The sequence below is a fragment of the Podarcis erhardii genome (assembly GCF_964252035.2).
Source record: "Podarcis erhardii genome assembly, chromosome: 10".
NCBI lineage: Eukaryota > Metazoa > Chordata > Lepidosauria > Squamata > Lacertidae > Podarcis > Podarcis erhardii.
Window position 1 is genome coordinate 21,097,447 of NC_138500.1, and position 13,623 is coordinate 21,111,069.

General features: G+C 45.5%; 1 protein-coding gene across 3 annotated transcripts in view; it reads right to left on the minus strand.

Annotated features, from left to right (window-relative positions):
* The window catches only part of SYT10 (synaptotagmin 10), a 43,282-nt gene extending 37,535 nt beyond the window's left edge, over positions 1–5,747 (minus strand). Inside the window, exons 1-2 of one of the 3 annotated variants that reach the window (XM_081878947.1) lie at positions 4,802–5,747; positions 2,938–4,169 (exon numbers count right to left, since the gene is read on the minus strand). In XM_081878947.1, the coding sequence (XP_081735073.1) occupies positions 2,938–3,088 (151 nt within the window). In that variant the 5' untranslated portion in view covers positions 3,089–4,169; positions 4,802–5,747. Of the gene's footprint in view, positions 1–2,937 lie in introns of all 3 variants that reach the window. The other 2 variants (XM_081878948.1, XM_081878946.1) reach the window with 2 other exon arrangements.
* Between the last annotated feature and the right edge of the window lie 7,876 nt (positions 5,748–13,623).

The following is a 13,623-nucleotide window of genomic DNA, read 5'->3' on the forward strand; positions in this document are numbered from 1 at the left end:
GAAGAAGCAATGGCAGCTGCCCCAGGATCCCCAACAAAGGATCCCCAGCAACGTTGTATGAGAATAATAAAATATACCCTTATATAGGGTTGTTTAAAGAGTTACAAGCAAAGTGTTAAGTCTTCATTGCCCTTACCTAGCCCCAATGCAAATCCAGATGACTAATCTACAGGTATACAGACATGCAACAACCTAGCACAAAAGAAGAGCTTGTTTACTTTCCCACCTAGTGGTATCTATCATTGTATCATGCTTAGCAAGTATCCCCCCTCCCCGCTGATCTTCACAAGTGGAAGGCTGAAGTGGAGAATGCCACTGCAGAAGGATCTTCTGCAGCCAAACTCAATATTCTAACCACTGCACCATCTGCCCTAACCATGATGGCCACAAAATGTTGCATCACTATTTTACATGGTTGCATAAGAGGTACTGTCTCATCAATACAGAGCTGAAATGGCACACAAATCCCCAACAAAATGATGCTTGCTGGTGGTAATTTTTATGGTATAGCCAGAATATTCTTTATGTGCTTATTAGGATATAGATCCTTCACTGCTCTTCCTCAAGTGGCACTGCCCTGCATTTTCCTTCATAGATTCATGACATGCAACAATACACTTCTTATACAACAATGCAACAATACACTTCTTATACAACTGGTTCTGGGTACATACAATGCCAATACAAAGCCCATCACCCTCAAGGGAACATAGGAAGCAGCCTTATACAAAGTCAGACTATTTGTGCATCTATAGTCTACTGCTCTGACTTCTCTGTTGCTCTCCCGGGTGTCAGGCAGAGGTCTCTCACATGATCTGCTACCTGATCCTTTTTTAAAAAGCAAAGCAATAATCTAGATATGCTGGGTACTGAACCTGGGACTTTTTGCGCACAAGGCATGTGCCTCTACCACTGAGCTATGATCCCTTTGCTTGTGAACTAAGGAGGTATCTTGGCTGATCAGTGCTGCAAAAACAAAATTCTGGACTAGATGGTTAATCCACACATAAGCTTTATGTTTGCATGATTATTATTTTTTGAAACCGACTGAAATTTTCTTAGGAAAGGCACAGGAACAGAAGTCATTCCCTGTCCCTCCAGTATACGCAGACAGAAGTCCTTTGTCTCTGTCTCTCATGAAAATCCCTCTCCTCCTGCAGCAACAGGTACTTTCAAGCTCTTTTCCTTCCTGCCACCTGTTGCCCTGCTCTCCAGCTTGACGGAAACTGTGTGCCAATTTCAGCAAAGATAAGAATGTCAAGGGGGCCACAGGGCAGGGAGATCAATCACATAATCATTCATATATGTGCGTGCACATGCTTGAGATATATCTATACATCCTCCAGCAGAGTTTTTAAACCAAAAGTTAAGCTCATCTGCCCCATCCCCAACAACTAGAGAATAACTATCTCCTGCCCTTCAATTATTATCAGATTATTTTTTAATAGAAAGGAAAATGTTGAAACAGAGGAAGGCGGCATTATCTTTTAAAATCTCTGGTGAATCTCATTAGAGTTCATTAGCAAGGGATGGATGGAAGGAAGCAGGAGAGAACATTTTGGGTAGATAAGAAATGCCTTCAGCTCCTTCTTGCATTTCTGCTACCTCGGCCAAGATATATGGCATTTGTCTTGAAGATGGAACAATTCTGAACCAGAGCAGAGCAGGGGAGGCGGTCTAAGTCCTGGATCAGAGTCCCAAGCTCCAGCCATTCAACAAGTGAAGCAAGTAGGAGGACTGCTCTGCTTCCAGGACATTCAGAATGCATTCCTTCCCTCACATTCCCTCTTATGGGGTCACCATCTCCTCCTCTTCCCTTTCTGGAGGCTCTGCACCCTTAAGGAGCTGTGTGCCAAACTGAAAGTCAACACGCACAACTTTCTGCATTTCTATGCCCTGGGGGAAAGCTGCACCAGCTGCATTTCTGCCTGTCGGGCAGCTGTTGCAAGCACAAACAAGATCCCCGTGGAGGAAAAAGATGCTAACTTTCCACTCTCATAGCGGAACAAGTCTTTCAAGCAGGCTTTTGCTCAGGGACCCTCTCTTTAAGGAAATTAATCACTGATTCACCGGATATCAGCTCCTGTGTTTTAATGTGCTTTACTAGGAGAACCGGATCTTTCTTCACTTTACCTTTCCAAAGGGCGAGGGGGGTTCCCATTAAAAATAAGAGACATAAAAGGTCCTCCCCATACACTAGCACGAGATTTCCCTTTTCCTTCCCGGAGGGAGAATGAAGCATACATAGGAAGTACCTGTAGCTTCTGAATTATTTTCCTTATTCCTTCCCTTACTTTTACCGAGTCAGCGGCAACTCGGCTCTTGAGAAGGACTTCCACGCCGTTTGCGCTCCCGGGGAATCGGGGTGCTAGATCGGCTGGAGCCTGAACCGCAGCCAGGCTGTACAACCCCCACACCGGGGAGGGGTCACTGCATGGCCACTTTCCGACGTGCATCTAGCTAGCCAGCCACAACAAAACACACGTTTCTGTTTGGTCTGGCACCAGCCCCTTGAGGACACGGAAATGTCCTGCCGAAATTTGGAAAGGACTCCCTTTCCTTTCCTTTCTCTCTCGCTCTCCCCAGCCAGGGGAAGGAGGAAGGAAGCGGAAGGAAGAAAGTAGAAGGGTAAAAAAAAGAGAAAGTTCAACTTTCCAGACGCCCACTCAAACCTACTGCCGCAGCTGCCATTAGTGGAAGGAAGCGTATGTCCGCCCCCCCAACCATCAGCACCACCATCAGCACCCCACGCCTCTCGGTTCCAGTCCTCTCGCTCCTTCCTTGAGATGCGATGCAGAGGATCAACAGGAGAGACCGAGTCAGGGGAGGAAAACACAAGGGATGGGGAAGACCGAGGCGGGGAGAAGCGGCGGCCGAGGACCCGGCAAGCAGAGCGCGCCGAGGGATGCGCAAGGAGAGCGAGAGGCTTGACTCTACCTGCGCTGCTTATACCTTGGTTGGTGGTCTCCAGCGGGAAGATGCCCGAACATTTCTCCAACTCCACTTGCCCTCCCAGGCACAACTCGGAGATGATCTGCAGAGCCTTGTGGCACAAGCTGCCCATCCCGTCTTCCTTGTGGAAACTCATGTTGACTCCCTTTGCTTTCTCTCTCTTTCGCACGGTGGTGTTTATTATTTTTCTTTTCCGATGCGCCTCTCTTGCTTTTTCCTTCTTGAGCTAAGCCATGGCTTTCCTGGGCAAAGGATGCTTCATTCTCCACCTGCTTCCTCTTGGATGGTCATCAGCGGTATTATTGTTGCGAGGCATCCAAAAAGAGGAGAGAGAGAGAGAGAGAAGGAAGAGGGAAATAAGGTACCAGCTCTCAAGGCATCAGCGCAAAGAGAAGGGAGGAGGGATCGCGGGAGAGACGCGTGTACGCTGGAGAGGAGAGAACAGTCTAAAGGACACGTTGCAAGTGAGCGAAGAGTCACCATCAGGAGAACAAGGATGGATAATTGGGGTGGTGGAGGGGAGGGGGGGGGAAGGTTTGTTATATATATAAAGCAACAGAAGAAGATTCACACTGAGCAACGCCTTTTTGTGCCTTGTGAGGATCGGTAGGAATTTGGACCAATGGCAGCGCAGCGCGGGTGAATGGGAGAGGAGGTGCAGGCGAGGGTCGCCGAGCTCTGGCACTGGACGGTGGGGTCCGGGCGGGCAGGCGCCGCGAGGAGGCTTCTGCGCTCTCTCGCTTGAGTTTCGGGGATGGGGAGAGAGAGGGAGGAGCCGCAGAGGGCCGGGCTGGGCGCTTGTGTGCAGGCAAGTCCCTTGATGCTCCCTGCAAAGAGGAGCAAGGGGCTTCTGTTCACCCTCTAGGTGGCACAGGCTCTCGGGAGCCTCGCTTTGCAACTTCGCAACAGGAGTGGAGGGCTGAGGCCCAGCTCCATCTGGGGATTGCGCGCATGTGAAGAGAGTAAGAGTGAGATGGTGCATGTGCATTTAAGAACTCTGCACTAGGTGGAAATCCAACAGGTGCTGTTTTTCTTTTCCTTTCCCCCTTCTTTTTCCTGCTGTATTCCCTCCCTCCCTCCCTCCCTCCCTCCCTCCCTCCCTTCCTTCCTTCCTTCACACAACCGGAATACAACAATTTAAGGGATCTAAACCCCAGGGTAATCTGACCTCACATCTTCAGAAAGGGTGGCAGGTGCATTATTGCTTTCATATTGTCCTTGTTGTTTTGTAATATAAGAAAATAGTAATAGTAAAATAAAACTATGTAGAGAGTTTCAAACTTATAAGTTATGTAGCTGAATCACAGTTAGAACAATTGCTTGTGTGCATAGCTGTCAACGTTTCCCTTTTTAAAAGGGAAATTCCCTTATTCCGAGTAGGATTTCTCACAAGAAAAGGGCAAAGTTGACACCTATGCTTGTGTGTGCCTGAATTTTATAGGCATGTTGTCAGAAGAGCTTGAAAAGTTTCCATGTAGGACAGTTGTCCCCAGTTTGGTGCCCTTCTGGAGGTTTTTGCCTACACCTTCCATCAGTTCCAGCCAATGTTCAGGGATGATGGGAGTCGTAGTCCAACATCATGTGGAAGTGACCAGACAAATCACACCATGTTGGGAGCACTGACACAGGATACAGCTATGAATTTTTCCAATCCTCTAACATATCATTGGAACGCAAAGGATACCCATTGAGGCTGTTCCATTATTTGGATTTGCCTGAACTTGTGGATTCTCACAGTGGATGAGGGCAGGGACACTCACACAAACCCCACCCCAAGATCCTGATATGCATTGACACCTCCCCCCCGCAGTCTTTGACCTTCCCTGTGTTGCAGGAAGCTTCTACTTACATGCATTTGAATATTCATCGCTACAACCATTACTTGCTCAACACAGAAGGTAGGGAATGAGTGCATCAGGTACAGAGTTTGCATGCTCAGGCAGACTCCTTAGCATGGATCTAGTAGGCTCATGATGGACAAAAGAAAGGACTTCTTCAGACCGTGTAACATTAACTCAGGATATTGAGCATAACATAACAAAACAAAAAACAATTGGACAACATCACAGAGGATGGGTCCTTCAGCCATGAGGGCTGCATAGAATCTCAATGGCAGTGTGGATATGAATCTTGGGTACTGGGGATAAATCATAATGCAAGGTCATGATCTGCATGACTAATCACAGGCATCTATTTGGAGGCCATTGGGAAATAAATGATGGACTATGGGGATCTTGGGTAGTCCAGCATGGCAATTCTTGTGTTTTTCCTAGTCAAGCAGCACTTTCATAGAGCTCCAAGCTTTTGAACACTAGGGTTCCACCCTGGGCTATATGAAGTCTTAAGTGTCTTTTGACCACAGGCAAGCTCTTCACATGAAAAGACAGTGGAAAGGACAGAGGACATGACTTTGAAGTTCTTTCCTCTTAGTATCTGACATTCAGAGGCATATTGAACATGGATGTTTCGTGTCGCCACCATGCCTAAAAGCCACAGCTATTGGGGGCTGCAACAAAATGTCAAGGAGTTCTCTAAGTCAGAGTTCCAGCCAAGCCTTTTCCAGAAAACTCCATCCCACCTTCTGGTTTTCCTCCGTTAGGATTATTTTTTTAGGGAAAGTATTTTTTTGGGGGGGGTAACTTCTACAGAAGGTGGGGTTCCTTCAAGCCTTTTTTTGGCTACAGAAGGATCCACTCTCAGAGAATAAGTGTGCTGTTCATATGTAGGATAGACATAGTCTCTGTGAATCCCTTTTAGCCTCCACAAATTCTCTTTTAAGGACATCTAAGAACTAAACCACATCTCCGTTTGCCCTGCCACTTTAGCACTACTCTTTAGCGCTGAATCAGAACAAACAGTAATTCTGTTTTCCATGGATTGCTGTTTGTTCTGATTTAGTGCTAAAGAGTGGGTTTTCTGGGGGAAAGCGGCAGGGTACAGGCAAAACACCTTGGACCCATGCTTTCTAGGCATGGGGCAAGTGGAAGTGTGGACAAACCATTGGCTAGTGTCCATCACCATCTCTTGGTGCAGAAACGTCAGCATTGCATATAGATGTATTTTCTTCTTCTTGTCCTGAATCTCTTACTCATCATTTTCATTGGTTGACCCCAAGTTTTGGAATTATGACAGAGGTTTTTGTTAAAAATCAAAATCCCTTTTGTTCCCTCTCTCCATATAAGGCACAACTTAATAAAACTCTTGTTAAATCTGATGTGGAATTTTATACTTTAATGGGAAATCATTTTTCTTCTCGTTTTCTTTGGGCAGCTATTTTACTGTTCGTAATCTATTCCAATCTTGAAGGTTGAGGGCAGGTAGCAATCTAAAGTGAAAAGTACATCTTTTGAGACATAACTAGTCAGGTGCCATCCCTTCACCTATTCTGAATGTCAGAGCTCATCCACTTAAACTATTTGCAACATGTTCTGAATCTATTTTTCTCCACCACTGATGTATTATAGGATCTTTAAAAAACAAGGAAGGTTAAAATTTGGTGCAAATCCCGCACATGGATTCCTTCTCTCTCTCTCTCTCTCTCTCTCTCTCTCTCTCTCTCTCTCTCTCCAAGAACAACTTTTGCTTCATATGTGGAATTAAAGGTTTAGCTAATTGTGTTGTAATGGTCCTTCAGTCTAATGCAGAGTTGGCTACCATTTCATCCCATACTGAATGAAATGTCAAGACTCCTAATCGTTTTGAATGAACCTGAACTGTGTCCACTGCTGTTAATTCCACAGACCATCCCTGTGTTTAAAATGACACAGAGCAGTGTAGAACAATTCACTGAGTGAATCATGAAACAGCCTTAGGGGATTCTTACACATAATAGCACACCACTGGGATCAATTGTCAATTTCTTTTACTGACTAGTAATTTTTCACCCATGCTGAAGAGAGGATGGTTTAAGTGTTGGGGTGGAAGTGTCCTAAAATTGCTGAGAAACCTGAAAGTTTTCTTGAAGCTTTGCATCCCATGCTACTATAAATAGAGCAGAGAGGTTGCCTTATGGTGAATCAGTTCATCGGATTGCCAGGCCCAAGACACTTTAGGGACCAAGTTACCTGAGAGAGATCCTTTCCCCAGACACACCTGCCAGATCACTGAGATCAGCTGATTAGCCTACAGCCAGCAGATGTCTTTCTGGAAACAGCAAGAAAGAGGGCCTGTGGTGGTAACCATGCTCTGGAAAGCAAGCAAGCAAGCAAGCAAGCAAGCAAGCAAGCAAGCAAGCAAGAACTGGGTTGGTACATGCTGCAAACATTCCTTCTCACCATGCCCTTTGCTGGCTGTGGATGCTAACTTTTGAAGACTTTTAAGAATTCTCACTGATTCCTTGATTGGACTTAATTCTGAATTGTAGTTGTATATTTTTGTACTGTATATTATGATACTGCTGTACATTGGCTTGAAATGTTAGCATAACAGGTGGTATATAAATATCTTCAGGGACACGGACTTATAAAAAATATTGGGGGGGCCCGGGAAAGCTCATGAATAATAAATAAGCTCATGAATATGCAAATAAAGTGGCGCCGCCTCCTCGTGAGCGAATAGGGGAGAGCGTGCTGCGCCTATTAATCAGCTCCAAAGGAAATTGGGTGGAGCTTTTGCTCGGGAGGGAGGGCAGGAGGCATGCAGCCCGCCCCTCCCTGTGCATTTTGGGCTGGGGGAGGGGCGGCGATGGCGCTCTGCTGGAGGGGCGCCGGAGATTATTGGGGGGGCGGAGCCCCCCCAAACGAATTTTTGAGGGGGCTCGGGCCCCCTCAAGCCCCATGGAGTCGGCGCCTATGAATATCTTAATAAATAAATATGCAGTGGTCTCCCTCTCTTTTCCTGTGTGTGTCCTGCTATCTGAGATCATTTAACAGGAGGTGTCAGGGACTAAACCTGGGCTTAAATTTTTTTTTTTTTTGCATGTGAATTATATGTTTTCTGTATCACTGTGTGATGGCTTGGATTAGATTCGGAAGGAAAGCTGTTTTATACTGAGTCAGATCATTGGTCCATCTAGCTCAGTAGTTGCTTTGATTAGCAGCATCTCTCCTGGGTTTTAGGGAGGTGTCTTTCTCAACCTTGCCTGAAGATGGACAGCATGCCAAGCAAGCACTCTGTCACAGAGATTCGGCCTTTTCCCAAGGATCCATCAGCTCCTCTGCAATCCCATTGTTTTGTGAAATGCTACATTTTCCATTTTGTGTATGTTTTCCTAGAAAATAATATCCATCTTCTGTTCTCCACCATCTCCAACTTCTTCAGAATGCTATTGGAACCATTTGCTAAGTGGAAGACCCCTAGTAGAATAAGTTGTGTCAGGCATAGGCAACGTGGTGCCCTCCATATGCTTTGGACTATAGCTCCCATCAGTCTCAGTCAGTGATAGTGGATGGGTATCACATTGGAGGTATCACATTGGCTTTCCCCGAGTCAGGTCAAAGAAGTGTGTGGTTTAACTTTCAGCTAAATGTAAAAGTGCACCAGTTCCATCGTTATACTGTACATTGCTCCATTGGATTTTATTAATTATATTGCATCCAGATTCCACCTTTCCTCTAAGCAGCACCAGGTGGTGTAGACTGACACTTCTCTCCCCATTTTATCCTCACATAGGTTAGGATGAGATGTAGTGGTTGTTCCAAGGTGACATAGGTTAGGATGAGATGTAGTGGTTGTTCCAAGGTTAGGATGAAATGTGGTTGGTCTAAGCTCAGACAATGAATTTCATAGCCGAGGGTGGATTTGAATCCTCGCCCAACACTCTAACTGCTACACTAAACCAGGCTTCCTCAACCTTGGCCCTCCAGATTTTTTTGGGTGACAACTCCCATGATCCCTAGCTAGCAGGACCAGTGGTCAGGGATGATGGGGATTGTAGTCTCAAAACATCTGGAGGGCCGAGGTTGAGGAAGCCTGCACTAGACTTTTGGGGAACTCAGGGGCCCCTCAATGGGTAGGTCAGCCAATGGAGGACAGAATTCCTGGAAAGAAAGTTTTCCTACCACTACTAACCTTTCCTTGCAATGTGTGATCACAGATGGGTGGTAATAGGTGCATTCTAGACCACACAATCACTTCACAGCTGGTGGTGATGAATCCTGACAGTTCTGTAGGTGGGGAAAGGGGACATCAGTAGGTCACTGGAGGATCACCTCACATCTTCTGGATGCTTAAATTACTGCAAAAAGTATTGAACAAGATGGGCATTGGTCTGTTCTAGTGAGGCATTTCTTCTTTTCTTAAGCAAAACTGGATAGGGCAGGGATGGGGAGCCAGTGACTCACCCCAAGGCCTTGTTGGACTTCCCATCAGCCCCAGACAGCACGGTGAGTGTCAAGGATAGTGGAAGTTGTAGTCCAACAATATCCAGAAAGCCACCGTTTCCCCATCCCTGGCATACAGATTAATTGTGCCTAGCCCATAAATGATATTTATAGCACAATATTTATAATTGGATTTACACCCCCGCTTGTAATAGCAACAATCCCCAAGGAAAATAATTAAACTAAAATACAGTTGAGAAAATTAATAAAATGAATTTGACCAATCACAACAATTAAAAACAATGGGTGGTAATCAACTAAGTTTTACACAGAGTAGATTCATGAAAATTAATGTGTCTACTCTGCATAAACATAGGTTGGAAGGCACCCAAGAAGCCCCAATCATTTGTCTTTCATTAGAAGGTGCTCCTGGTCATTTGGTCACCCCCTTTCTGCATCTTTTGTAGCTCTGTACTATCCTTTTGGACAGCACAACAGCACTCTCCCCATTAGAACTGACATTCAGAGAAATACTGCATGTGGCAGTGGTGTATGTCCTTATGTTCTCAGTGGTTGAGCATCTTAGTGGTTGCAGTTAGGGCTGGGATTGTCCCACCTGAAACTCTTTGTAAGCCACTGTCAGTCATTGTGGACAATATCGAACCAGAATGACCAGTGGTTTGACAGTGCACAAGGCATCTTCCTTTGTTTTCTTCCTTGTCTCTCCTCACCAATGTCTCTTGTTTCTAGCTTTAAACTGCAAGCCGGAGAATGATATCTAATTGTTGTACTTGTCTAGCAATTTTAGCAGCACAGCATTATTGAGGATAATAGGAGTAGCATACCTAAAATAAGATCTCATCCACCTATCCTCAATGAAGTTAGTAACCAAGCAGCAGGCTCACATGGCCCCAAATTAAAATCCAGAAATCACCTCCAATTTTACAAATGACAGATGGGCAAAATGACCAAATTAGACAAAATTAAAGGTGTTTTTGTGTGTGTGTGGAAGCACATGTTGCTACTGTGATCTGATCAGAAGGTAATGTGAAGTCCCTTTGCTATTTGCCAGGAAGTAAATCAAGACAAATAAATAAGAGCAAATGTTAATCTAGATTAATGCTTGAAATGGGGTGTGGTTAAGGGGCAGCAAGCACTGCTTTTCTGGGTGGCTGCTCTCCTCTTCCTCCTCTCACAAAGCCTTCTGGGAATATTGCTACATCATCATGCAGCAGCATCACCAGATGGCTTCTGGGGCAAAAACAGTAGCTGCCAGCCAGTGTTCCAGTCCATCATGAGGAAAGACAGGGCCATGGACAGCTGTAAGTGGAGAACTGAAGCCTGATGTGTCCCTTTAGTCTGTCTAATCCAGGCATGGCCAAACTTGGCCCTCCAACTGTTTTGGGACTACAACTCTCATCATCCCTAGCTAACAGGACCAGCGGTCAGGGATGATAGGAATTGTAGTCCCAAAACAGCTGGAGGGCCAAGTTTGGCCATGCCTGGTAATCCTACCAATCTCCAATCCCCTTGCTTAATCCTTAAAGGACCAGGCTTTGCCCCCCAAAGGCAAGTCTTGTCTTCTGTTCTGTTGACCTGACATGGTCCCTATGACATTGGTGAAGCAGGAAGTACTTGACTTACCAGGTGGCACAGGCTTGGGGGAAGTTGTCCATAAGCTTCCTAACTCAGTTTCCACAGGCTTCTGGTCCAGCAGCCATGCTCTTGGTTGGCTCATCATCAATGGCAGCTAATGGTTGGTAGCCACCAAGGAGAGCTCTTTTACCATTTCTGCTGGTAAGCCCTCCACTGAAGTTTGATGGGCGGCATACAAATTATAAAATGACTATTATTATTATTCCCACCCATTTGCATGCTATAAATGGGGCAGTGAAGGGAGCACCGTTTTGGCTCAGCCCAAATATTGATTGCAAAGTTTTCAGCCTTCCCACAAAGGCGTCCTGCTCTGCACCAAGAAAAAGCACAGCTGGGGGGAAGGCAAGATGAAGCTCTCATGAAAAAAGCTCTGAAGTTGCTCCAGCAAGGGCCAAGGTGAAACTGAGCCCTTATATAGCAGCAGCTGCAGGTGGAACCTGATGGTTTGCACCACCCATGCTGCAAGCTTCTGCTTGATGAAGAAGGTCCAACTTTCTTCATTAATCTCCTGCTGCAATGGAGCAGGGGAGCCTCAGGTGCTCCTGGACTGTTGTCTTTACAGGGGAGTCCTCTGAGTCCGAGGATGTTAGTGCCACATCCTTGAATGGGGCGGGGCACTGATCCCACAGGTTCATTGGTTAGCAGTGTTTCTGGGGCTCGCCCTTTGGCCTCTTGCCTCCTTTACCTGATGAAGAGAAATCTGATGCCTGGTTTCTGACATAATGCCCAGCTAGGTATGGTGGCGGTGGCGCGGTGGCGGAGGGGCGGGTATCACATGGAAAGTCATTTGTTAGCTTTCTCTTCTGGAATATTGATGTGTGACCTACTGTGTGGCTTGTATTGGAATGAGCAAGGCTTCCAATTCCTTCTTTTTTTCTTTCTAATCAGGTTTCCAATGCAAATTTATCTAGTTTGCAATATGTGAATGTATTCAGAGGCAAGCTCCCTTACTCCTGAAAATGGTTTTCAATTTGTAATTTGCACTTAGAAATGCTAGCAGGTTATTTTGCTTGTGTTCCTCAGAGTAGGCATTCAAAAAGAAAGTTGCTATGATGATAAACAGTTGACAGAGATTGTAGATTACTGAAATTGACAAACTTTTTCTTCTTTTTTATATGGGCATAGAATTCACAGCGTCTGACTCAAGTAATTAACTTGCCTGGGAATTTCCAAGTTCTAAAAACTCACATAAACCCCCAAGGGTAGAGCTTTCATCATGTAAATGTGACCTTCACAAATGCAGATCGTGAATATTTCCAAGTCTGGCCATATATAAACACTCATACACCCAGCCTTGCCTCAGGAATTAAGGAGCCCATTGAAAAAGATTGCTAAACAAGCATTTGTTTTAAAATTTTTGCCTTCCCGCAAATACAGCCAACCTACACCAGCCGATCATGCATGGGGAATTACAAACCAGTGTATATGTAGCAAGTTTGAAAATCCAAGTGTTGGGAGTTACCCTATATTGCAGACAGCATAGAAAGACTGAACAATAGTTGCTTACAATAATCCTGCAATGCAGTCCACATTCCCTTCATTCTTGCTTTCATACCGTCTCACTCACAGTTCAGATCCCATGGAGCAGAATTCTCTCTCTGCACCTTCCCTGCTAGGATCTGATTCTGCTGCTAAATGGGGACAGAGACTTAGGAGGAGGGAATGTGTTGGCTTTATTTATTTATTTATTTAGATGGGCTTGGGTGCTGCCCTTTGCACAACAGAAATCAAATAAGAGAAAAAGAGTATATAAAAGAACACAATCCTTATAAACAACACTGCAACAACTTACAACAAACCACTAAATAGCAATTAATGGCGGCGGCAGCAGCAGCAACAACGACAACTCATGAGTCTAATCTTATTTCTGTGATTGTAATTTGCTCTGCACTGCTTCTAACATTGTGTTTTAATTGTTGTAACACATCCTGCAATCTTAGTAAATCATCACCATCATCATTGTCTTGCAGGGGTGCTTTCGAGGGGTGGCTGAGTAGTTGAAGGCCCCTAATTTTCAAGGAGAGGGCTGGGCCCCCTCAGTATTTTGTGGCCTGTGGCCGCAGCAACACTTGCAGGGCCTACCTGCAGCCACAGCAGGCCCCGTCAGGCCTTCCCACAGCTGTGACAGCCCTGTTGGACCTTCTCCTGCTGCATGATATATGATATCACACACATGTGCCCCCTCCATGTTGGGTGGAACCTGGCACCTGTGTTTCTGTTAGCTGTGTGGCTCCGTGCGGTCTGAACTATTTTGCACATATGAACTGTAGGGGTTGGAAGTGAATTATACCTGATCCCCAGAATCAGGGCTACCTGCAGGTTTAAAAAAACAACAATATAGAAGACAAAAAGGAATTAAACACAGCAACAAGAACAACCATTTTCATTTTTATTTGCAATGGCAGGATAGTAACAGTGCCAAAATAATTTAGGTTTGACGTTTAAATTGATCCTCACTCCACCTCCCACCCCCCCACCCCAGGGCCCCTTTGCTGAGCAGTGAGAGGTTCAGCCAGCTAGTTAGCATTTGGACTCCTTATCTTGCACTCCTGAGAGGTTTTCTTGCCTTGAGTAGCAGGAGTGAAGGAAGGTGGAGAGGATGGTGTAAATTGCTTCAGGCACATCCAGCACAAGTCGTTTTTAGGTGTTCCTTCACATAGAATGCAACACGCTATGCACGTTGCCTCTTTCTCTCTTCTTTACTTTGCCTTCCCTGCCCCCTCCCTCTGTTGCTTCATTTATTATCATTATAATT